Raw genomic sequence first — 24,049 nt, 5'->3', positions numbered from 1 at the left:
AGCGCGAGACCCTAAAGGTAGAGAATCGGATGAGAGGACGGGCGGTAATAGCATTGAAAGCGGGGGTCGCGACTGAACGGCAGTTCACCAGTCCGTGGCAAAGAACGAGATAGCGACACTGCACGAGTTATATCCGAGGGTAGAGAAGTATATAAGATATGAAGACACCATGCAGAAGGAGTCGAAGAAAGGAGCCAAGACAGTATCGGCGGTAGAGAAAGGGGGTGAACGCAGAAAGGCCGAGGGAAATAGCCAAGGCGGGGAGAGATACCGCGGACAGTCCTCGAGGCCAGAAAGAGGAAGGGAGATAGCGCGGAGAGAGCAAAGGGAGCGGACGCCGTACCGCTGAGGTGGAGCACGTCCCGTTGGTGAAACCGTTGAGTGAGATACTACCGTTGATTAAGAATGTGCAGGGGTATGAAGGGCCGCGAACCATTCCGGCGGAAATGCCAAACAAGCCCTACTGTGAATATCACCAAGTGCGCAATCACGAAACCAATGATTGTTATGCCCTGAAATGGTTAGTCCAGAGGTTAGTTGAGAAAGGGATGCTGAGGGAATTCGTGGGGGAAAACCCAAACCGGGAGCCCGGTCCTGCCGCGGGACGGATATTGGGGACCATAAATGTTATCTTCAGCGGGGAAGTGCTGAGTCACAATGCCCACTGAGATAAGGTTAGAAGGGCGGCGAGTATCCAGCAGGTCAACGAGACCCATAGCGGACAGAGATACAGAGCAGATTCAATGAGTGGGGAAGAGAAAATCACGTTCTCCAAGGCAGACCTCCGAGGCGTGGATACGCCACACGAGGATGCGTTGGTCATTACAGTGGCGATGGGCAATTATGTGGTCAAAAGGGTCCTGATAGACGGCGGTAGCGCCGTGGATTTGCTATTCAGAGGAGCTCTTGAGGAGATGGGGATCAACCCGGGGCAACTTAGGCCTCCGCGGACAAATTTGTATGGATTCAATGGGAGTGTGACAGAGCCTATGGGAGAACTTCTGCTGCCGGTAACAACGGGGCCCGTGACAGTATTCTCAAGGTTCATGGTGGTCGACTTCAATTCTCAATACAACGCAATCTTGGGAAGGAGATGGATACATGAGATGAAGGCTGTGCCGTCGACTTACTATCAAGTTATCCGATTCCCCACCCCAACGGGAATATATGAGGTCCGCGGAGATCAAGTGGCATCCAAGAATAGTCATCAGAATACAATCAAGAGGATGGCCCGCGGACCAGAAGAGGAGTCGACGGGCTCTAGAAAAAGGGGCAAGCATAGCAATTACAGTGCGGGGCCGCGGAGGAGGGAGGGGAGGTCGAGGAGGATCCCAAGACTTTAGATGAGATAGAGATAGTAAACTTGGGAGAGGGAGAGGAGGAAAGGTTCACATCGATAGGGTCGAGTCTTACAGGAGAATGGAAGGAACAGTTGGTTCAATGCTTGAGGAGGAACGGAGACGTCTTTGCGTGGGGAATAGAGGATGTCACTGGGTTAGATCCGGAGTTTGCGTGTCATCGCTTGCACATGAGGGAGGATGCGAAGCCAGTGAGACAGAAGATGAGAAGCATGAGGCCCAAATATGCAGAAGGAATCCGAGAAGAGGTGGCGAGGCTAAAGGGTGCGGGGATAATAAGGGAGGTGGAGTTCACGCGGTGGTTTGGTTGTGTGTGGTCGTGCGTGTCAAGAAAAAATGGAAAGGTACGGATGTGTGTGGACTTCACGGACGTAAATTTAGAATGTCCGAAGGATAGTTATCCAATGCCGCGAGTGGATGAGTTGGTAGACAGGACGGCGGGGTTTAGTTTCTTCTCGTTTATGGATGCATCCATGGGGTACAACCAGGTGGCAAGGTATGGGCCTGATCAGGAAAAAACGGCCTTCGTAGTGGAGGGGGGTACCTATTGCTATACCAGAATGCCATTCGGATTAAAAAATGCGGGGGCCACCTTCCAGCGCTTGGGGGAGAAGATGTTTGAGGGCAAGATCCGAAAGGGCATTGAGGTATACATTGATGATATGGTGGAGAAGAGTATGTCCGAACAGGAGCACTTGGAAGGGTTGGAGGAGACATTTCGGATACTACTTAACGCCTGACAATTTGAAACTCACCCGAGAAGTGCGTTTGGAGTCACCACGGGGAAATTTCTGGGGTATATTGTGACACTGAGGTATAGAGGCCAACCCGAGCAGATAAAGCGTTGTTGGAGATGCCATCACCCAAGAGGCGATGAAGGAGGGCGGGTTGGTTGGTTTTGGAAGGGTCGCTGCTCTCAACAAGGTTTATATCAAAATCATCCGACAAATGTAGGGGCTGCACAGATTGTTGAGAAACACCACAGATTTCGGATGATGGATGGGCGGAGTGTGAGCGGCATTTTCGGGATCTTAAAAGGTATTTAGAAGATATGCCTCTGTTGTCGCGGCCGAAGAGGGAGAAAAATTGTATTTATACCGGGGTCTCGATTATGCAATCATTTCGGTCCTCGCTCGAGTAGTGGATAAGATAGAAAGGCCGATATACTTCGAGTAAGACGTTGTTGGACGCATAAACCAGATACGGTTGGGTGGAGAACGCCGCCTTTGATATTTTCAGCTCTCTGAAGCCCTACTTTGAAGCCCACGCAGTGATCGTGGTCCGCGAACTTGCATTGGGGCGGGCTTTGAGAGCAGAGAAGTCGGGGAGAATGCTGAAATGGGCCGTGATGCTAAGTTCGTATGACATCCAATATCAGGTGAGAACAGCGGAGAAGGCTCAGGCGGTGGCGGAGTTCTTGGCAGAGTTTCCCGCAGAGGATCCGGCATGGGGGGAGGAGATAGTTTTGGAATCAGAGAGGGAAGAGGAGCCGGATAGCTTTAACCCATGGGACGAACGAAACGGTTGGAGAGTGTTTACGGATGGGTCCGCGACGGATGCGGGCAGTGGGATTGGGGTAGTATTGGTCACGCCGGACAACAACAGGCTAGAGCTGACAATGAAATTGGGTTTCGCGGCATCCAACAACGAAGCGGAGTATGAGGCGGTAATCGCTGGCATGAGAATGGCCGAGGGCCTGGGGGTGAAGGAACTCGTCGTATACTCCGACTCTAATTTGGTAGTATGCCAGGCGAATGGAGGGTTCACAGCGAGGTGCCCCAGGATGGCGAGATATTTGGGAGTCTTGCGAGGCTAGGCGTCGAGGTTCACAAGAATCCGCTTTGCACATTTAAATCGAGGGGAGAATCGCCACGCGGACGCTCTGGCGTACGTAGCGGCGGCCATGCCGGGATCCGAGGAAAGGACCCTCCAAGTGAAGAAGTTGGACAGGCCGAGTGTCGAGGAGGCATGGGGAGTGATGAGCACCGCGGAGTGTGACGAGGGATGGGTAAGGCCAATCAAACGGTTTTTGACAGGGGGTGAGGGGATTTGCCCCAGAGAAAGACAAAAGCTGGAACAGACATCACGTAGATACGTACTGGTGGGAGGGGAATTATATCGGAGGAACTTCAATGGACCTTTGTTAAGATGCTTGGGGCCGGAGTGGGCTCAAGAGGTGCTCAGTGAGTTGCACGAAGGGAACTGTGGGAGCCATTCGGCGGGCAGGACAACGGTACACAGGTTGCTAACACAAGGCTACTTCTGGCCTCACATGAAAAGAGACGCCGTGGAATTCGCCAAAAAATGTGAGAAATGCCAGAGGTTTTCTCAGTTAATATTGGCCCCAGCAGAGCCGCTGCACAGCGTGTCTAGCCCGTGGCCGTTCGCAATGTGGGCCCTTGACATAGTGGGACCGCTGCCCATGGCTCGTGGTAAAAGGAGATTCTTGTTGGCCGCGACGGATTATTTTACGAAGTGGATCAAAGCGGTGCCATTGCAGTAGGTAAAAGAGGTGCAAGTGATCAAGTTCTTGTGGGAAAACATCATATGCCGTTTCGGGGTGCCCTACACTATCATTGCGGATAATGGAACCCAGTTCACGGGATCAACGGTTAAGAATTTTCTGCAAACATATCATATCAAACAGGGGTTCTCGGCCCCCTACAACCCCGAGGGGAACGGGCAAGCGGAGTCCTCTAACAAAACCATACTCAACAATCTTAAGAGAAAATTGGAAGGCAAGAAGGGGGCCTGGGCCGACGAATTAAATCGGGTGCTTTGGGCTTACCGGACAACCCCGCGGACCTCGACCAAGGAGACCCCTTTTGCGTTGGCGTATGGAGTAGAGGCCGTGATCAATGGCTATTGCAAGGCTAGGAGGATGGACAAGGCAGATCAAGTTTTCAAGGAGATGCAACTTAAGGGATTCAAACCCAACACTATAACCTATAGTACCCTGATAGATGGATTTTGCAAGGGTGGAGAAGTTTTGGTTGCAAAAGAGCTCCTGAAAGACATGAAAGCTCGTGGGGAAAAACCTGACCAGTTCACATATAGTTCATTAATGCATGGCCTCTTCAGAAATGGTTGTTCTGCTGAAGCAATGGAACTGTTCCATGTGATGGAAAATAATGGAATGAAAGCTGATGTTCTGATTTACAACATCATCATTGATGGCATGTGCAAAGATGGTAGAATAAGTGAGGCCAAGGAAATCTTTCGTACCCTCTCAGCCAGGGATTTGCAGCTTATTAACACTAGGACATATAGCGTAATGATTAGTGGATGTTTTAGAGAAGGGAATTCGAAAGAAGTTCAAGATTTGTTTTATGAGATGCAAGAGAAGGGTTTTTCCGCAGATGATTTCACGTTCAATATCATGGTCCAAGGATTCCTAGACCAAAAAAATGATACCCACAAGGCAATGCAACTTCTCAATATCATGCTTGACAAGGGTTTCTCACCAGATGCAAAAACTAGTTCTCTTCTAGTGGACTTTGTACGTACCTCCACATTCGTACCCTGGCTAACGAACTCATTAGGGACTTAGTCTTTATATTAAGTCTAAGTGACCGACCCTCGGCTACCTGGACGGCTCACATGTCCACTTAGCCACCTGGACGGCTCACAGTTCTAGTTAGCCACTTGAACGGCTCACGTATGAAGTAGACATCGGGACGGCCCAGTCAGTCACCTGAGCCGGTCATGTTCAGTTAACCAATCCTATGTAGTAAGAGTCCTTGTGCTGTCAGGACTCTTATTTTCTAATTCTATAAATAGGACTCTTCACTTAACAAAGAACTACGTTTTTTAGAGACTTGATTCTGGATACATATTCTGGATACGTAGGCAGCCATTAAGGCACAGTCTCATTCTTTATACAACATCTCCCCTTGCAGATTCAATAGTGTGTTTGGGTGAATTCCTACCCAAACATAATTGGCGCCGTCTGCGGTTCTTGTTAATGTTCTCTCTTCCACGTATCTCTCTCAATCTTTGTTAATGGCTACTATAACAAGATCTCTAGTGAACAAGCAGGCAAGAGCACAACTATCAGAGGGAAACAATCAACAAAATGCTGAAGTTCGTGTCGATCAAGTTGCATCAAACCAACAAGCTCCACCTTTGTTGCTTCCAGTACCAAGACAGCGCAGAGTTCTAAATTTCCAAGGTCACAGGCTCCAGTATCTTCTCCTCCTAATGATACTAATTCGCCAGATGCAGATCCAGATGCAGATGCAAATATGGTTGTAGATCCAAATGATAACGACACAGGTGATGAAGAAATGACTCTGGAAGCTCTGCGTAACAAACTTAGAAGGGAAAAGGAGCATAATGCGGACTTGCAGAAGCAAATAAATGAAGGGAAGCAAGTACAGATAGACAACAATGGTACTGCTTCATCTATTTCATCAAGAATCCCAAGATCGGGAGAAAACCGCAGTGTATTCCACCGCTTGCAAAGCAATAGCGAAAGATTCCGAACCACTGATGATGTCCCTGAAAATCGTCCAAATCAATCCAGGCCACGACATATTTCAACCAATTTATTAAGGCGATTGAGGACTCCTGATGTCAAAGGTCGTAATAGCAGGCGTGATAGACAACATCACAGGTCACATACTAGTCGTCGTATCTCCCCAAGTGAGTCTGATTCACACCAAACAAGCCACCAGCCATACTACCGAGGTAATACAAACCTCGTAAGCCAGGATAGCAGCACATTACGGCGGTCAGATCGGATGATACCACCCAACATTAGAACTCATTTGGGGCAATCGAGCTGTGACCTCAGGCAAGATCTGAATCACGACCTAAGACTCGACTTGAACGAAAGGAATCGGTGTAGAAGACAACTGGAAGACCGACATAGAGATAACACTCATCATATAGATTACTCTCCAGTGCACCGAGACATTTCAAACTTCCGTCATAGGTCTCACAGTCCAGAGCACCCAAGGTTTCCAGATATGGGCAACAACTGGGGGCAGGCGCATATGACACAAGGTCAAGAAGTTCAACCACAAGTCGTCCGTCGCCAAACAAATGAAGGAATAACATATACTGAACAGCAGATTAAAGACATCGTTAAAAAGGCAATGAATAATACTGATCTAAAGGAAAAACATTGGAAAGACTTAGCCGTAAATGAAGACATCGTTGGACGTTTTTCCTGGCGTATACAAAATGCAGAACATCAGGAAGGTTTCAAACAGCCAGAGTTTCCTAAGTACGATGAAGCAGAAGGCGATCCAAACAACCATGTTATGGAGTTCAAAAGCAGGCTAGTTCTTTGGCGTAAGGATGACGCTCTCTTATGCAAACTTTTTCCGGCAACCCTAAAAGGGGAAGCTTTGCGATGGCTATCGGAAATTCCAGCTAGATCTATCGAATCTTTCCAGGAATTAGCAGATCATTTCACGGATCGATTTCAACATAATTGGACTCGGCCTAAAGATGTCAATATCTTGCTAAACACAAAACAACAGAAAGATGAAACCCTTGCAAAATTTGTTGTCCGATTTCGCCAAATCCAAGCAGGGTCATGATGGATGTGCGCCTATGATGATCATTCACGCATTCAAAGAAGCTCTCCGTTTTGATACTAACGGAATATATAACTCACTGGTACGAGATCCTCCCCAGATGAAATCTGACTTGTTCACACGAACGCTACAGTTCATCAATGTTGAAATAGATGCGGCAGCACGAACTTCAAGGGACAAAGATTTTAGAGGAAAAGAATCTACAGATACCAAAAGCAAGCAGAAACAAAGCACAATGGAAAATTCACAACCGAAGCAGGATCTTAAAAAGACCAACAATTTCCAAGAAGAGATGAAGCTCACTCCACTGAATGCCAAATATACCTCAATCTATGAGAAGATTAAAAGTCACAATCTGCTTTTCCCTCCAATGCCTTTACCCGAAGGTACAAAGTCTACGCGTGATAAAAATCTATGGTGTCTTTTCCACAATGATTTCGGTCACAAAACTGAACAATGCAGATCCTTACGAGGTAAGATACAAAAGCTAGTAGAGAAGGGACAGCTAGAGGAATTCTTAAGCTCTAAAAGTGCTCAATAGAATTTGTCAATCTCAAGTTACAACGTCATCAAAGCTGGTCACACCAGAATCAATGACGTGTCACGCACAAAACAAAAATGTGAGCACAGAGAAAAGTTGGGATTTTTACGTGAGTTATATCACATTAATAGCTTCGATTTTATTGAAGGAACTCGCATAGAAACCATCGAACCAAGCCCACTATGTTTTACTGACAGAGACCTAATTGGCATCCATCACCCTCATTACGATGTCGTCGTTATCACAGCTTACATTGGTCTATGGTGAGTACAGCGTGTCATGATAGACACTGGAAGTTCTGCTAGTGTAATTTTTGCAGGTTGTTATAATGACATGAAACTTTTAGAAAATTTGATTGTCACAAATAACAACCCAATAATCGGTTTTGATGGAACAGCAGCAACTCCGGTCGGAAGAGTTTCTTTACCAGTCAAACTCATGGATAAGGCGGTCAACATTGATTTTCTTTTAATGAACTGCAAATTTTCCTACAATGCAATTTTAGGTAGGGATTGGCTCCACTGTATGGGTGATGTTGTCTCTACCCTCCACCAAGCAATGAAATTTCCATCTCTAGACAAAATTTGCAAAATACGAGGAGATCAGATGGCTTCTAGCCGTTGTCACAAAAGAATATTAGATGATTACCGTCAATCTGATATGCATGGAAACACAATTTTAAGCAATTCACAAGAAGTCATTCAAGCACAATCCGCACCACAAATAAAATGTTCCACCATATCGTCAAGTGAAGGACCACCGACTATAGACCGCCTCTTAGAAGTTCAAATTGGAGAATCTAGCAAAGAAACAACCTTCATATCATCCGAGCTATCAGAAAATGAACAAGGGGAGATGGTTACTCTACTTAGAAAGAACAAGAGCATTTTTGCTTGGTCTTTGGAGCAAATGCCAGGTATACACCCAAATGTTGCCTGTCACAAGCTTGACATTGATACAAGTGTTAAGCCTGTACGACAAAAGCCCAGACGTATGGCTCCTGATAGAAAGCTAAAGGTTAAAGAAGAGATTGATCGTTTACTCTTTGTCAATTTTATTCGCCCAGTTTCATACCCTAGATGGTTGTCCAACGTGGTAGCAGTGCCAAAAAAGAATGGCAAGATGAGAGTATGCATCGACTTCACCAATCTTAACAAAGCATGCCCTATACATCCATTCCCTCTTCCGCGGATATCAGAACTTGTTGATGCCACATCTGGATTTCCACGCTTATCATTTATGGACGCTTCTTCAGGATACTATCAGATCCCGTTGTCTGGTGAAGATCAGGAATTAACATCATTCATAACTGATCAAGGTATTTTTTGCTATCAAGTGATGCCTTTCGGGTTGAAGAATGCTGGCGCCACTTACCAGCAAATGATCAATACTATATTTGGAGACATGCTAGGCAAGATTATGAAAGCATACATTGACGACATGGTTGTTAAATCCAAAATCAGTAGTAATCATCTGGTAGATTTACAAGAAGTATTCACAAGAGTGGAAAAGTTTAATATGCGGCTCAATCCTTCAAAATGCTCTTTTGGCTTGATCTCAGGGAAGTTCTTGGGTTACTTGATGACTCGCAGAGGCATTGAAGCAAACCCTGAACAAATCAGAGCAATCCTCGATATGTCATCACCAAACAAAAAGAAGGAGATACAACAACTCACGGGGCGCCTGGCAGCAATAAATCGTTTCATCTCCAAATATTCTGATAAATGTCGTCCTTTCTTTCAGACGTTAAAAGACTCAGCAGTATGGAATGATGAGTGTGAAAATGCCTTTCAGTCAATTAAAAAATATATGGTTTCACCTCCCATTCTGGCTAGTCCAAATTCTGTGGGAAACTCAGTAGGAATTTACTTTGGCTGCCACGCATTAACGGCGGTAAGTGCCGTTTTATTTGTTGATGGCGAAGATGGGCATCCAATTTTTTTCATTAGCAAAACTCTAACGGGGGCGGAAACTAGATATTCAAGAATTGAGAAAATTGCTCTCGCTTTGGTTCACTCTACAAGACGCCTTAAGCCGTACTTTCAAGGACGATTGGTCAAGGTATATACTGAGTACCCTATTAGCAAAGTGCTCCATAACACACAAGAGTCGAGTAGACTGGCTGAATGGGAAAGTTACTTGAATGCATATAGCATTACTTTCGAACCGCGCACTTCGGAAAAAGGTCATGTTCTTGCATCTTTGATGTCGGATTTTCCAATCGATGATATGGTCCCTGAAAATAATCAAAACGAAATCCCATCCGTTGATGAGGCAACAATTGGGGGCAAGCAGGTATCATCCACATCTATTACCCGTCTTCGGGGCGTCCGATGATAGTCTACACGCGGGCGGTTCACATAACAAGTTTGGATCCGGGCTCGGGTGTGTTTTTATTAATCCTGATGATTCAGTAATTGAGCGGTCAGTTCGTTTCGGTTTCAAAGCATCTAACAATGTAGCAGAATATGAAGTAGTCCTTTATGCCATGCGTAGCGCTTTAGAATTTAACGTTCAAAGCTTCGTGTTTTACTGGACACTCGATTAGTAGCAAGTCAATTTGAAGGCTCTTTTGAAGCACGAGATGATAAGATGGCAGCATATCTAGACTTAATCCATAGGCTTGCTCGTCAATTTGATGACATTTTAATCATTCAAAGACCTCAAACGACATAAGACATGCAGGCGCCTTTAGCATATCTCTGCAGCTAGCCGCTATTGATGGACCAAGAAACGTCGGCGATTGACTTCAAAGAAGACCCAGTATTGACTTGTCGGTTGAGCGACTCATCGACATATACATTAACGCAGCATCTTGTTTTTCATCGCTTCTTCGTGAGCCATCACCTTCAAGTATTCATGTTGTGAACACAGTAAAAAAAAGAAAGTATGACAATGATGACGTTTTGTTGCCTAACAATGTAAACATTGACTCCCTGCCAGATGGAGGAATATGTACTGAAGGAAATGATACAGAAATTGTTCAAGGTGACCAGAATGTTGACAAGTCAACAGAGGAGCCACACGTCTTTAATCAACCTATGTTAGAAGCACCAACCAAGACCGGGCGAACCCCATTAATTACCTTTTCGAAAGCGAGCGGCATCATCCCTTCAAACCCCAAACTTCATTTGAAAGCAGATCAAGACGCTTGGAAATTTGTAATAGTATCTTCGTCAAATGGTGTTCTACAATTGTATAGAAAAGGACATCCCTTGTCTCCAATGCTCAGATGCCTCACCAAAACCGAAGGTCTACTTGTGTTGCAAGAAATTCATGCGGGCATTTGTGGCAATCATCACCGGGTCGAAATTTAGCTCATAAAGCAATGACGCGAGGGGATATTGGTGGCCTCATATGCGACTAGATGCCAAACATATTTCTCATACATGCATTCCCTTTGGAAGCACTACAATATAGGCGCCCTACCGCCCGCGAAATTACATCCAATTTTTTCTCCATGGCCATTTGCAAAGTAGGGTTTAGACATCATCGGCCCTTTTCCTAGAGCTCCAGGAAATGTGCGTTTCTTGCTGGTTGCTACAGATTACTTTACTAAGTGGGCGGAAGTATAACCTTTAGTGCATATTCAAGCTTCCGATGTCAAGCGCTTTTTGTGGAAAGATATAGTTTGTCGTTTTGGCATCCCTGCTGAGTTAATATCTGATAATGGCAAGCAATTCAATGCAACCGAAATCCACAATTTCTGTGCCAATCTCCATATCCAGCATAATTTTTCTGCTCCATATCACCCTCAAGCTAACGGATAAGCTGAAGCAACAAACAAGTCTATCCTAGCTATCCTTAAACGTCGTCTAGAACAAGCTAAGGGGAAATGGACAAGAGAACTACCAGCCGTGCTTTGGGCATACAGAACCACTCCAAAACGCTCAACCGGTTTGTCCCCGTTTAACTTGGCTTATGGTGCGGACCTTGATCTTACCTCTTGAAATATTCTTTGAAACGACTTCGCAAATACCGCAATTAAAGCTGGTTGTAATGACGAAATGGTGGCTCACTCTAAAGCCAATTTAGATGAAATTCGCGAAGAAAGTATAGCTCGTCTACTCCACTACTAGGCTTCAATGAAAAGACAGTATGACAAGAAACTTTGCCTAAAAGTTTTCCAGGAAGGAGATTGGGTGTTATGCAGAAAACCTAAAATCATCGATATGGGGAAGCTATGTGAAAATTGGGAAGGACCGTTTGTGGTTGATCATCCTGCCTCGAAAGGATCATATTTCCTTTGCACCATTTTGGGAACACTTTTCCCAAAACCATGGAATGCACTCCATCTTAGGCGTTTTTATTGTTAGGTTACGTTTGGTACTTACCATATCAATAAATTAATTGTTTCGTTTTCTAGTTTTCATGGTTCATTGGAAAATGACATCGTACATCTTTTCATGTTTGCTCAACATATCAATGATTAATAAAAGTTCATTTGTTAGCATTTATTTCAATCACCCCTTACACTTCGGGGTATATATTATTACTATTTTTGTTATTATCAGAATTTGCGTTTGCAATACCAAACTCTGTGCATTCAAAGTCATGGAGTTTGCGTTTATAATACCAAACTCTGTGCATTCAAAGTCATGGAGTTTGCGTTCGCGATGGAGTTTGCGTTCGCGATACCAAACTCTGTGCATTCAAAGTCAGGGAGTTTGCGTTCGCGATACCAAACTCTGTGCATTCCAAGACATGGAGTTTGCATTTGCAATACCAAACTCTGTGCATTCAAAGACATGGAGTTTGCGTTTGCAATACCAAACTCTGTGCATTCAAAGTCATGGAGTTTGCGTTCGCAATACCAAACTCTGTGCATTCCAAGACATGGAATTTGCGTTCACGATACCAAACTCTGTGCATTCCAAGACATGGAATTTGCGTTTGCAATACCAAATTCTGTACATTCAAAGTCATGAAGTTTGAGATTACAATACCAAACTTTATACATTCATATCATGGAATAAGTAATGCAGTAATAGACTGTATACATTCAAGCCATGAAATTTGGTCTATGATACCAAAAGATATACAATTAACGCCATAAACAGGTTAACATTTCAATGTTTATGCTTGAGTCAATTATAAAAGTTATATGAGCATTACGTATTTTATTTACTGATTCAAACAAATCAGTGATAAGATTCCATTTTCGGCATATGTTCCATTTTCGGCATACGTTCAAGCAAATAATTGTCCCTTGATTTGATTTTTCTATCTTGAAAAACTGAAACCTATGAGAGCATGGAAAACCTTCTATCTCCATCTAATATTCTATGAAGAATGGCAGAATAAAATTGTCACTTCAGTTGAGAATAAGCTGGTGTGACTAGAACTACAAATTTTTTAAGACATAGTCAATGTCATTCTATACAAAACTTGCAACTATTATTCTGTTAAGCGAAAGATGATCAAACCTCTGTAATTAGAGAATGATATGTCAAGTAGCTTCTGAATCTGCTAGTACCAATGGAGCTTTCTAATATTATTGCTAGCATGGGTACACTATGCACATATGCACTATAGTAAGCTTCCATCACAAGTTCTTGGCAGCGTAACCTCCCAACTAGAATTCTATTCACTCTGTCAAATAGCTATTCTAAAATGTAAAATTGAAGGTCAAATCTTCCCGTCACAATACGGCTTGGAATCTTCTGACCACCAAACAAATTGAATAAAAAACCTCCCAAGATGATCAATGAAAGCCACTGTAAACCAGTATCCAGGCACAATACTGCATAGAGCAATAAGTGTTTGTGCTCTTGCAATTTTGAAGACCTCGTCATATGCATTCATAGCATTTGCCTTGGGAATCCACCCAATTGCACTAAAGATATCCTTTTGGAATAAATTCTAACTATTAAAAGCAATGTCAAACAAAAACCAGGTAGTCGTTGTCCCAAATAAGTGAACCCCATGGCGATGCTGCAATTTCAACTCGCAATACCTTCGACATGTCGGCAGCAGCTTTTGCGTCTTTTGCCACAAGGGCAGTGTAACGTGCAGTCTCAGGCATTTTCATACGCCAATAGTACGTCAGAGCAGCCGGAATAGCTCCAACCATTAGAATAATAAGCCAAACGTAATCAGCCTGTGGGACAGTTGAGCCTTTTGGATCGATCAAGTAAGAGGGAGCTCCAAATGCGTCGTTAAATGCGGATGATAATATAATTCCAACGATCCTACCGGCTAAAATTCCAAAACCTTGCATTGCAAAGACAGCAGCAAGGAATGCACCGCGAGTTTTCTTGTTGGCATACTTAGACATGATTGTAGCTGAAAGGGAATAGTCACCACCAATGCCAAATCCAAACCAAAGAAGCAAAGAGTAGCTATGACACCTTGGGGATCCTTGCCCAAGTAAAGTCCATAAGCAATTGAGCAAATATACCACTACACAGGATTAGCCACTGGAGTAAATCCCTCTAACACAAAGAATAGTATCCATGCACCACCATAAAAAAACCACTGAGATCGGTTAGTTAAAAATCAAATGAACCTGTTCTCTTGTCTTAGTTTCATTCCAAATGTACATTGACAAAAAGGAAAATAAATTGAATCCCACTGATATGGTCTCAGAAAGTTTCGGCAGTTGTCAATTAGCATTTCCCAACAAGTAATGACGACTAGTTTGCAAAATCATCATAGGGCAACACTCATAATCACAAATAGAACTTAAATACTTATTCAGCTCATTGCAAGGGTGTCAAAGTGTCGACTTACTTTAAAAGGGAATAAATCCAAAACGATACAAACATATACGATCAAATTGTGGCAAATAATTATATATTATTGAGAAGGAAATCAGCTAGTAACAAGTAGATGAGTAGATGACTATAACGTAACTACTAAGTCTACGACAAATAAATAACAATTTAAGACAATTTAAGTCGACTGTTCGTCTTCTTCTTTAGAAGGGGTAGAATCTCCTCCTAAATCATCTTCTAAGCCGAGATCTTCAATGGCGTCTTCTATAGCACTAGGAAGAAGTATACCATCATTTTCTTTTAATGAACGAGAATCATATAGCAAAGTATAATGTTCCAGAGCGTTTTTTAGCACATCACGCGTTCCATTCAGCAAGTCGACATTCTTCTTTGCTGAAGACTCCGGTGAGCATTTTTCAAACAACACCAAGGAGAGCTTTGGATTCAATGCAGCTAGCGTACCTTTTTCAACGCGCAATTCTCGCACAATTTTCTTATAATCTGTCTCTTTCACTTTTAACACTTTCTCCATAGCCATTTTTTGCTGCACCAAACAACCTTTTTCATGCTCTAAAAACAGCCACTCGTTCTTTTAAAACCGGCGACTCATTAATGACTTTGGCAACCTCAGTTTGTAGCCTCATCTTTATCGCTCAAGCTTCTCTATCATCGGTGGTGATAGACCCCTTTTTTTCTTTACCAAGCATTATCATTGCTTTAGCAAAACTCTCTTTAGCCTACAAAAATAAATTTATTACTACAATAAACTATGATAAATCCTATAATTTAAAGTGCAATGGAATACTAACCTCTTGCAACTTTTGCATCCCCATATTGAAAAAAATCTGAAGTATCATCTATACACATCAAATTACCAGATAGAGGGTTCTCTCCAGAAGTGGGCTGCATCAAATGTTTGTTAACATAATCATCGAGCAGATCAAAATCAAGAACTTCAGTAGTTCTTAACGCATCTATCATGTCTTCTTCCAGAAAACCAATTGAAGTGGGTGCAGTAGCTTCCATTATTGTGGCGTTTACAGCTTGTGAAGAGGCAACAACATCTTGCGTAGAGCTATCAACAATAGCATGAACCTCATTGGCCGGGGAAGGTCCACTCCTTGAAGGCTGCAGTTGGGTATCTTTAGTTTCTAAGCTAATTTCTATAACAGGTGAAATAGTAGTTGCTGCATCTTTGTTAGTTGCGACGAGGAATGCTTTAGCAGCACTTTGAGGAGCATTATCTTCACATGCTTTGGGCTCCACAACATCAATAGAACGGCTTTGTGAGATTGTGGACTCAACGCTACCGCTAATAAAGTTTTCGTCAACTTTTTGTTTGTTCCTTCTATCTTCCTCTTCGGATGCCTTAGTTGACACTTCAGGCGTTTTCCAATCTTCCCAACCATCATCTTGCACTTCATTGGTTAGTTTTCGCTTCTTTTGAATTGAGGGATAATTTCCTTGGCAAGCAATCACTTCTAAGATTCGTTCCATTACTTCAGCGCTTATCTGTCAATTGATCTTTGGATGCAACATATTGCTCTTGATGCGTTTTTGGCCCAAAAATTTTCTGACGATCATTTTGTCTCTCGCTACGCCAACCCCAATAAGCAACCTCATTAGGCCAAGTTAAATCAAGAATGTGTTCCTCACGGTCACTACTAAAATAAAATTGTAAGTTCTCTACATTTCGTTTTCCAATCTCAATATTTGGAATAATAGGGCTTTCATCTATAGAGCATCACAAAAATAACGCCATTTAAACATACAAATATACAACAATCAAATCAAGTAAAATTCAATGTGAGAATTTAATGCTTTTCGGTACCTCCTGTATTTTATTTGGAACACGTATTCCATGGGGATTCCATGGTCCTCGGAGGAGAAAACAATATTTATCCCAGATCTTTGTAACCTTCGGTAAGCCTTTAAACTTCTTCTCGGTCTTCCGGTCCACGGTAAAATATGACGACCCATCTGCCTCAACGCGCGGCGTTGCGGTCGCAGCAAAAGAAACAATTCTTCAAAACCAAATGGACGCTTGTAGCTTTTTGCCAAAGCTTTAGCTCGTGCAAATACCAACCATAGCGGCATCCCGATTTGTATTGGTGCAATCTGCCATAAAGACAATAATCGTGCAGCGTCATAATCTAGCGGGATTGTTAAACCTTGGTCCATTTGCGCACACGTTACGACCATTTCTCCCTCTTCCACGGGATGATTTGTGCTTAAATTTTCAAGTTGCTTGACATCAAAGTTCTTCAGCTGGCAAAGACCCTTAATTCCTTCCGTACCAGTTACGCGAATAATAGATCTTGGCACAGGCGAACGCTCTAACCATCGCCGTCGAATAGTTTCACCAGTACATGTTACCATCGTCATTCTCACATCTTCATGGCTACTTCGGACTTTCACATCATATTTATTTCCACTCATAATTACCATATATAACGATCGGGTATGTATGTTACACTTAGAATCGATATGTTCCTTAACACAAGTGAGATACGTATTCTTACTTAACCAATGTGTGCGTAACCTTTATAAAATAGGGTTATTTAGCTTTTGGCCCAACTTTATATATAGATATTAGCGTTTGGCTCTCCTAAGTTGGTTTATTCGTTTTTGGCCCCAGTTCTGTTAGTAGACTGGGTCAACTTCAACTGCTCAGTGTGTTTTGCTCATCATAATTTTAAAATGGCCTAAATACCCCTCACACGTGACTTTGTTTTTCATTAATTTATCTTTTATTTTTTTTATTGAATTGATTAAGTAAATTACTAAAGGCTAAAAGAAATAGGAGTGGTGTAATCTTGTTCGTTCACTTAAATTCCTGCCAACAGCTACTGCTACTCTTGAACCAAATCTTGTTTATCTCTCAAATCTCACCAAATCTTTTCAAAATCTTGCCAAAGAGACCCCCATTAAGTGATCTCAAGCACTCCAAGAATAGATGAAGTTCTTGTTGACTTCATTGGTGCAACTTTAAGCCATAATCTAGCTACGGGGTTAAATTAAACACTAATACCCATCTGTGTGTTTTAAAAGAGGTCTTGTCAACCCTCCCAAAGTTCATCAGTAGTCCCCTTCACCTTCAAAGGCGGCTTCCCGAAACACGGAACAAATCCTATTCGCGAATCGGCATGCTGCTAGTTAACCAAGGTTCACTTCAGCTATAGTGCAAAATCCATTGTATTGCCATCTTAACTGCTTTCAAGCTAGAACAACCTCCAACAACATAAACATCTTTCCTAATGGTAGCAATAGAGAACTGAACCCCCCCCCCCCTCCCTTAAAATATCACAGTTGATCTTATGCCATTGATCAAGAGATGTGTCAAATGCATGAATTTGTCCAGAACAGTAACCATCTTTTATAGCAACAAAGAAGAACAGCCATGCATGCTCGATATTCTCGCCTCAAACGCATTTAACCTACCTGTGGATGTCAAGCATCTCCATTTCTTGCAGTCATGAGAGTAATCATAAGAAGCCTTACTAAGCACAATTCTAGAATTTCATCTGAAAGATGGGTAATTTGATGTAGCAAAAGATAACGAAAGTATAGTTGGGGGATTCTGTAAACTAGGGAGTAGTGGACGACCGACATTAGATTGGGTATAGCTCTTGGAAGAGCAGCAGCCGTTAGATTGGGTGTAAGAATGTAACTAGGGTTTCAGATTTGGGAAAATGTAGAAGAGAGAAGACTTTAGACCGAGGGAAAATGAGAGAATGAGAAATGCATCATTGCAAGCGCGCGATCTCACCAATCCAATTCCAAAGAATTTGCTCTGGGAAACTTTGAGGGGGTTGGCGTTGGATGTTCCGATTAAAATCATGCCGCCCCACTTGACTAACTTTATGTTTCGAAATTTGTATTGAATTTCAAAATCGAAATTTTACGAAACTAGTATTTACAAGATTCGCGTGCAACTCACGTGAAGGGTAAAATTGCCATTTTGAAAATATACTACGGAGCAGTTAAAGCTGACCTAGTCAACTAACAGAACTGGGGCAAAAAATGAATAAACACTACACCATTTGGGCTATTTTGCAACCATTGAGATTTTTCATTACCAACACATATACATCCGTTACTTAATGGACCAACATTTATTAACCGTTAGTAATACAAATATCCGTTGGTAAATACTATGTAACGTTTCTTATATATTTTCTAACGCTTCTGTATACGTTACTAAAGATAAACAAAATGGGAAAATAATTAAATTGTCAAAAACAAAAATTACTTTGCCCTAAAAATATAACGAAAACTTAAGCGGGAAATAATGAAAACTTAAGCGGGATTTTTTTTGCTCTAGCCGCTCATCTAAATCCCGATAACATGTAAATGAAAAGGAAAACAACAAGAAAAAAAGAGAAAACATTGGAGTGGTGTTGCCGCGCCGGCCAAGGTTTCGATTCAGGTAAGTCGTCCTCTCTTCCTCTCTCTTCTATCCTCCCCTTTCAATAATTGATATGGGGTTCTAATTAAAAATTTATCTATGTTCAAGGTAAATTTACTCAGAGATTAAACAAGTTGTCGTTGCTTTTGTCATTCGATCTGCTCAAGGTAAATTTACTCATCAATTATTTTTAAAAAAGTGGTGTTCTTGCTTATGTGTTGTGACTTGATTTACTTAGGCTATGTTTGGTTCGCAGAATTCTCTTTCAACAAGAAATTGCATTTCTGGAATCTGCTTGACCTAAATTTGATTTCCAAAAATTTGTTTTCCAACTGTTTTTTCAAGTTTTCAACGATGAAAGCTATTGTTTTTTATTATAAAACTCATATGAGATGACAAGAGACTGAAGAAAAGAAAACAACTTCTATTCTATATTTTAGGAAGTTGTTTTCACCCATTCTGAGGTACTTTGAGAATCCATTTTCCACTTTTCTGTTTTCCATGGTTCACCAAAAGAATTAGTCCAATGCCTTAGTTTCGACGCAGCAAGGAGAACAGGAGGAAGCAAGTCACGCGCATCCAACCTCGCTTGGCTTACTCTTCTTTGCCTTCGGCGAGGATACCCTAGTTCCAATCGTTTTAGGAAAGTCGGCATTCTTAGTTGAAAGGACTTATACCATGAACGGACTCTTTGCCTTGAGGCAATCAGTTCCTTGGCTTACTAATGATAATGACCACTTCGAGAAGAACCTATTTGAAAACAGTCTAATGCCACATCTGACTCAACAGCTCCTTCTTCCTTTTCTTCTTCATGTGCACAAGCCCTTCTTATATATGCAACCACTTATCTTCACGGAGAAAGTAGCCCAAGTAAGGCAGCAAAGAGGAAGAAGAGGCTCGGACATTAAGTAAGTTGCTTTCACTAGCAGCCCTTTTATCCTTGCCCCTATGTACTTGTAGGCTAAAATGGGGTAATCGGCTTGATAAAAATAGTATATGCCGTTCTTTGATGCTAATGGAGGCAAATAGGATTCTCCTCCTTTTGATGGCATTCGGTTTCATGTCGACGAATCGGCTTTAGTATAGGGATTTCGCTTTCATGGCGTGGCGCCGCCTCTTCCCGCCCTTTACCTTTATTCCATCATCATTTATTCCCACGGAATTCCATCGATAGACAAGCAACCCGGCACCGTGTTGAACATCTAGAGCCGGATTGGAATGGCAAAGCAAGATGTCCGGCTCAAGTCCGGATCTCAACATCTCCCTCTTTTTGTCTTTGTCGGCGAAAGCACTATGGTTCTTTCCATAGTCGATATGCGGACGACTTCGACCTTGGGCTTAATCTCAAGGTCAATGGGCGATGAATTGCTCGGGAACTTTAGGAATGGATCCAGGGGGTTACTTCGATCACTCATCCATTAGTGTATACTCTACAAAGCGTAAGAATCGAGGAAAAGGGGCGAAAAATGTAAAAGTCTTCCCCGCCCGAAAAATGCGATATCCGGGCTGCTCTATCAACAAGAGCCTTTGTCTTGGTTCAATCCTTTGAGCTCTCCCTCATGCTTGCTTTGTGGTGCCTAGTCGATCGTCAAAACTCATCAAGCTTCCACCGATCGAAGTCAACCACTTTTTGTAAGTAAGAAAGCCTTTTCGCTCATTGGTCGCCTTCGCTTCAAGTACTCTCATTTCGTGCACCATCGAGCGAAAGCACCTCTTGCCCAACGGCTAGAGCTATGCATAAGAATTTTTCAAATGAAATCACATGAAAGAGCATTTCGAGAGGTCTCAACAATAGATACCGACAACTAAAAACTTTTCCAATTTCGTTCTCATTCTACCAAAAAACCGGTATTTTGGACCTACCATAGAAAGGAAAGGGGATAATATAGTGCACTCTTCGTTTTCCTAGTCAAAGGATATCCCGCTCTGCAAACAACCCAAAAACTCTTTTTTCTACCGAACATATCTCAAGTAACATTTCCATCGACACTAGACGGACTATGGGTACCACAAAGCTCTAACCAGCCCCACCCTACCTCGTTGAAAGAAGATTTTCTTTATCCGATGTTGATCTCGACCTTGAGCAAAGGCGATGAAGTAAAGGTGTCGACGGATAGACATCTTACTTAACCTTTTTGAGTCGATGGGACTTACCAACCTCTCAAAGGGTGGACTTCCTCGAGAAAGGCTTTCTGCAAGAACTAGAAAATGAGAATATGACCTTCCACCGAACGGGGTTGGTAATGGAAAAGCGATTTCACGCTTAAAGATCGGTCTGTCGAGAAAGTGTTCAATGCTAGGATAAGATAACCAAAGCGGGCATAGTTCCATGTAGTGAATTCTAGTAGTTTTTCTTGCAACTTCTATTGAAACCACTCCCTTTTGTGCTCTTTCGCCCTACTAGATATCGATTATCTCAAAGCTGCATTTCCTTTCACAGGCATAGGCTTAATGCTCAAAGAAAAGCATATGCGTAAGCGAAAGAACAGATTGACCCTCTACCGAATAAGATCTCTAGGTTTACCAAATCCTTCTCAACAAAATGTCTTGTGTGAAAGATGGCATTAAGTCGGGTCGAGGAATCTTGAGCGAGAAAGAAAGAGGTGGGTGATCCCTCATTTGGAAAGGAGACCTAAAAGTGATATCGTAGGCCATATGCACAATGAAAGGTCAATTTTGATTCTCTACGACACAAGCCGATACTTGATCATCGAATTTAACTTTCCATTCTCAGATCGATGACTTGTGAACAAGAATTTGTATAAAAAGTGTTTGAAGTGTATCCTGTTCCCAACTACTTAAGGTCACCGACTTTTTAGTCGATGTTACGTTCTATATATGAGACTTATAGCCTAATTTTTTGCTGCCTAGTTTTGTTTTTTTTTTTTTTCTTCTTCTTTTGATATATGGATTATTGGTGGCAAGAATAATCTGATTTGGTAGAACCGTGGGTAGACACATAATGTGGCGTTAGCATCACAGATTGTCTTTGTCTCACGTTAGAGGTTTTTCGTGTATAAGCATGTAGGCTATCTGGTTGTACCTTTTTCCCTTCTCTTTTTAACATGCCATTATGTTATCTTTAGAATGAGAAGGCAGTCAACACCAACACATATATCTTAGCTTTCCCAATTTGTTATAACCAACTAATACACAATGGTGACATGTTTTAATTTCTGATAGATCTTTACGTAAGATATATTATTGATTGTGTTCTTTTAATTTTATATTTATATATTTTGGATTGATATATAATTGTTGTTATTATTGTTAGTATGGGATGTGCTTGCTTGAAGCAAAAAGAGTGCTACTTAGCCAAAATAATTTTTTTACTCGAATCTTTACTTTTTATATGGCCTTTCACTTTTGGGTTATATATGTTGTATCAATGTGCTTTCTTTGTATAGGACAGGGAATGTTAAGAACATATTGCTTTATCTTTTTTTTTTTTTTTGCCGATTATTCTTCAATGATATGACATAAATTATAGGTATCGTATAATCAGGTCATTGACTAGTATGACTAAATGTGCCATTTCGTGGACTAATCTAGATAATTGGAACTTGAGTTGTTGAGTTCGGGATTGTTTGAGAACATCAAGGTTATCTTAGGAGTGTTCTTCATATGAAAACACTTGTGTCTGTTTGATAGTCGGATGATTGGAACTTATTTGCTTATTTTGTCTTAAATTTCTTAACTATAAACATGTTAGAAAGTGTTTTGTTTTATTGTAGAATGAGTGAGCAAATTCAGAAAGCTTGGATGGACGAAAAAGACAGGAGGTCCACACTTTATGAAGATGGGGCTAGGGATTTTGTTTCATTTGCCAAAACAAAGTTGGGTGGGTCTGCTTGTCCTTGCCCATGTAAAAACTGTAGGAATAGGTTTCGACTAGAATATGATGTGGTCGAAGATCATTTGAACCTAAACGGTATAGATCTCTCATACCGTGTATGGGTTTTACATGGTGAAAGACGCTCACAGACTTCGATGGAGCATCCGGTGGTGGGAAACATGGAAGAAAAAAACATCGAGGAAGATGGGCTTGGAATAGAGAACTTTGTTGATGCTTATATGGGCCATGGTATTGAAACAGGAGATATTGAACCACCATTTGTTCCTGAACCAGACTTGGGTAAAAGGTATCTTGACTACAAAAGAAAAGCGATAGAAAAATTGTACCCTTCTTGTGAGGGACCCGAGACGACACTTTCAGCAGTTGTTGAACTTCATAATTTGAAAAAACAGTTTGGGTGGTCTGGAAATAGTGTGACAGCATTGTTGTCCGTGTTGAGGAGATGGTTACCCAAAGAAAACACATTGCCAGTGAAGTATCCTGTAATGAAGCAAATGTTGAAAGACTTAGGGATGAAAGCCAAGTGCATTCATGTGTGCGAAAATAATTGTATGTTATACTGGAAACTTGATGAAGAATTGGAGCAGTGTCGTCATTGTAAAAAACCTAGATATAAAGTCCTAGCGGGCAAAGGAGGGAAGGTTTCAAAAGAGCCTAACAAAGTGTTGAGACACTTTCCTCTCATTCCGAGACTCCAGAGGTTGTATACAATACCATGGATAGCACGTGACATGACTTGGCATGCTAGATCAGAATCTTCGTGGGATTATATGAGGCATCCAGCTGATTCTGGGCAATGGAAAGTATGTAAAGAGAATTATAAAGAGTTTGCAGATGAGGAGCGCAATGTTTGGCTTGCTATTGCAACGGATGGATTTAATCCACGTGGAGTTCAATCTACCGGTTATAGTTGTTGGCCTGTTATCACGGTGCCTTATAATCTCCCACCATCATTATGTATGAAAGCAGAATTCCAAATGTTGTCTATGTTAATTCCTGGGTCGAAGGCACCAAGTCAAGACATTGATGTTTTTCTGGAGCCACTGTATGATGAGTTGAAGCAGTTGTGGGATCATGGAGTGCCCGCTTATGACATGTATAAAAAGGAACATTTCATTAAGAGCTATATGTTGATGTGGGGATTCACGACTTCCCTGCTTTTGGGAACTTATCCGGTTGTGTAACCCATGGATACAAAGCTTGTCCACGATGTGGTGACAACACTCCATCTCTTCATCTACTTGTCAGCAAGAAAATTGTTTATACTAACTATCGGCAGTTTCTTAGAAGTGATCACCCGTTTAGAGATGGGAAGTACTTGGGGCTCAAGACAGTAGAAGATAATCTTCCTCCAGAACCGCTAAAAGGGAAAAACTTCTACAACATTTAGATCATTATCAACTTTGTAACTTGAAAAAGAAAGTGATGGCAAAGAAAAAGAGCTGATGTGAATGTCGATGATCTTTGGTGATGGTGGTGAAGTTACTGCGGCATGGTATAAGAAGTCTATCTTTTTTGGTATGGGGTACTGGATAGACCACGAAGTCCGCCATGTTATTGATGTGATGCATACCGAGAAGAATGTTGCTGAACATTTACTAAACACGATCCTTTGCTTGAGTAA

General features: G+C 42.0%; 1 protein-coding gene and 1 pseudogene across 1 annotated transcript; one reads left to right on the top strand and one right to left on the bottom strand.

Annotated features, from left to right (window-relative positions):
* Positions 1–13,073: 13,073 nt before the first annotated feature.
* Positions 13,074–13,989, bottom strand: LOC147502892 (putative inorganic phosphate transporter 1-5; annotated as a pseudogene).
* An 8,315-nt stretch (positions 13,990–22,304) lies between these two features.
* LOC147502891 (uncharacterized) lies at positions 22,305–23,609 on the top strand. The gene has a single exon (XM_086604643.1). It carries the CDS (start codon positions 22,305–22,307, stop codon positions 23,607–23,609), a length of 1,305 nt encoding a protein of 434 aa, XP_086460769.1.
* Positions 23,610–24,049: the final 440 nt, after the last annotated feature.

This window comes from Coptis chinensis, chromosome 4, assembly GCF_015680905.1.
Source record: "Coptis chinensis isolate HL-2020 chromosome 4, ASM1568090v1, whole genome shotgun sequence".
Classification (NCBI taxonomy): Eukaryota; Viridiplantae; Streptophyta; class Magnoliopsida; order Ranunculales; family Ranunculaceae; genus Coptis; species Coptis chinensis.
This window is presented reverse-complemented; position numbering and strand designations above follow the sequence as displayed.

Excerpts from the sequence above, each read along its gene's own strand:
- LOC147502891 (XM_086604643.1), top strand. The coding sequence starts at position 22,305 with ATGAGTGAGCAAATTCAGAAAGCTTGGATGGACGAAAAAGACAGGAGG.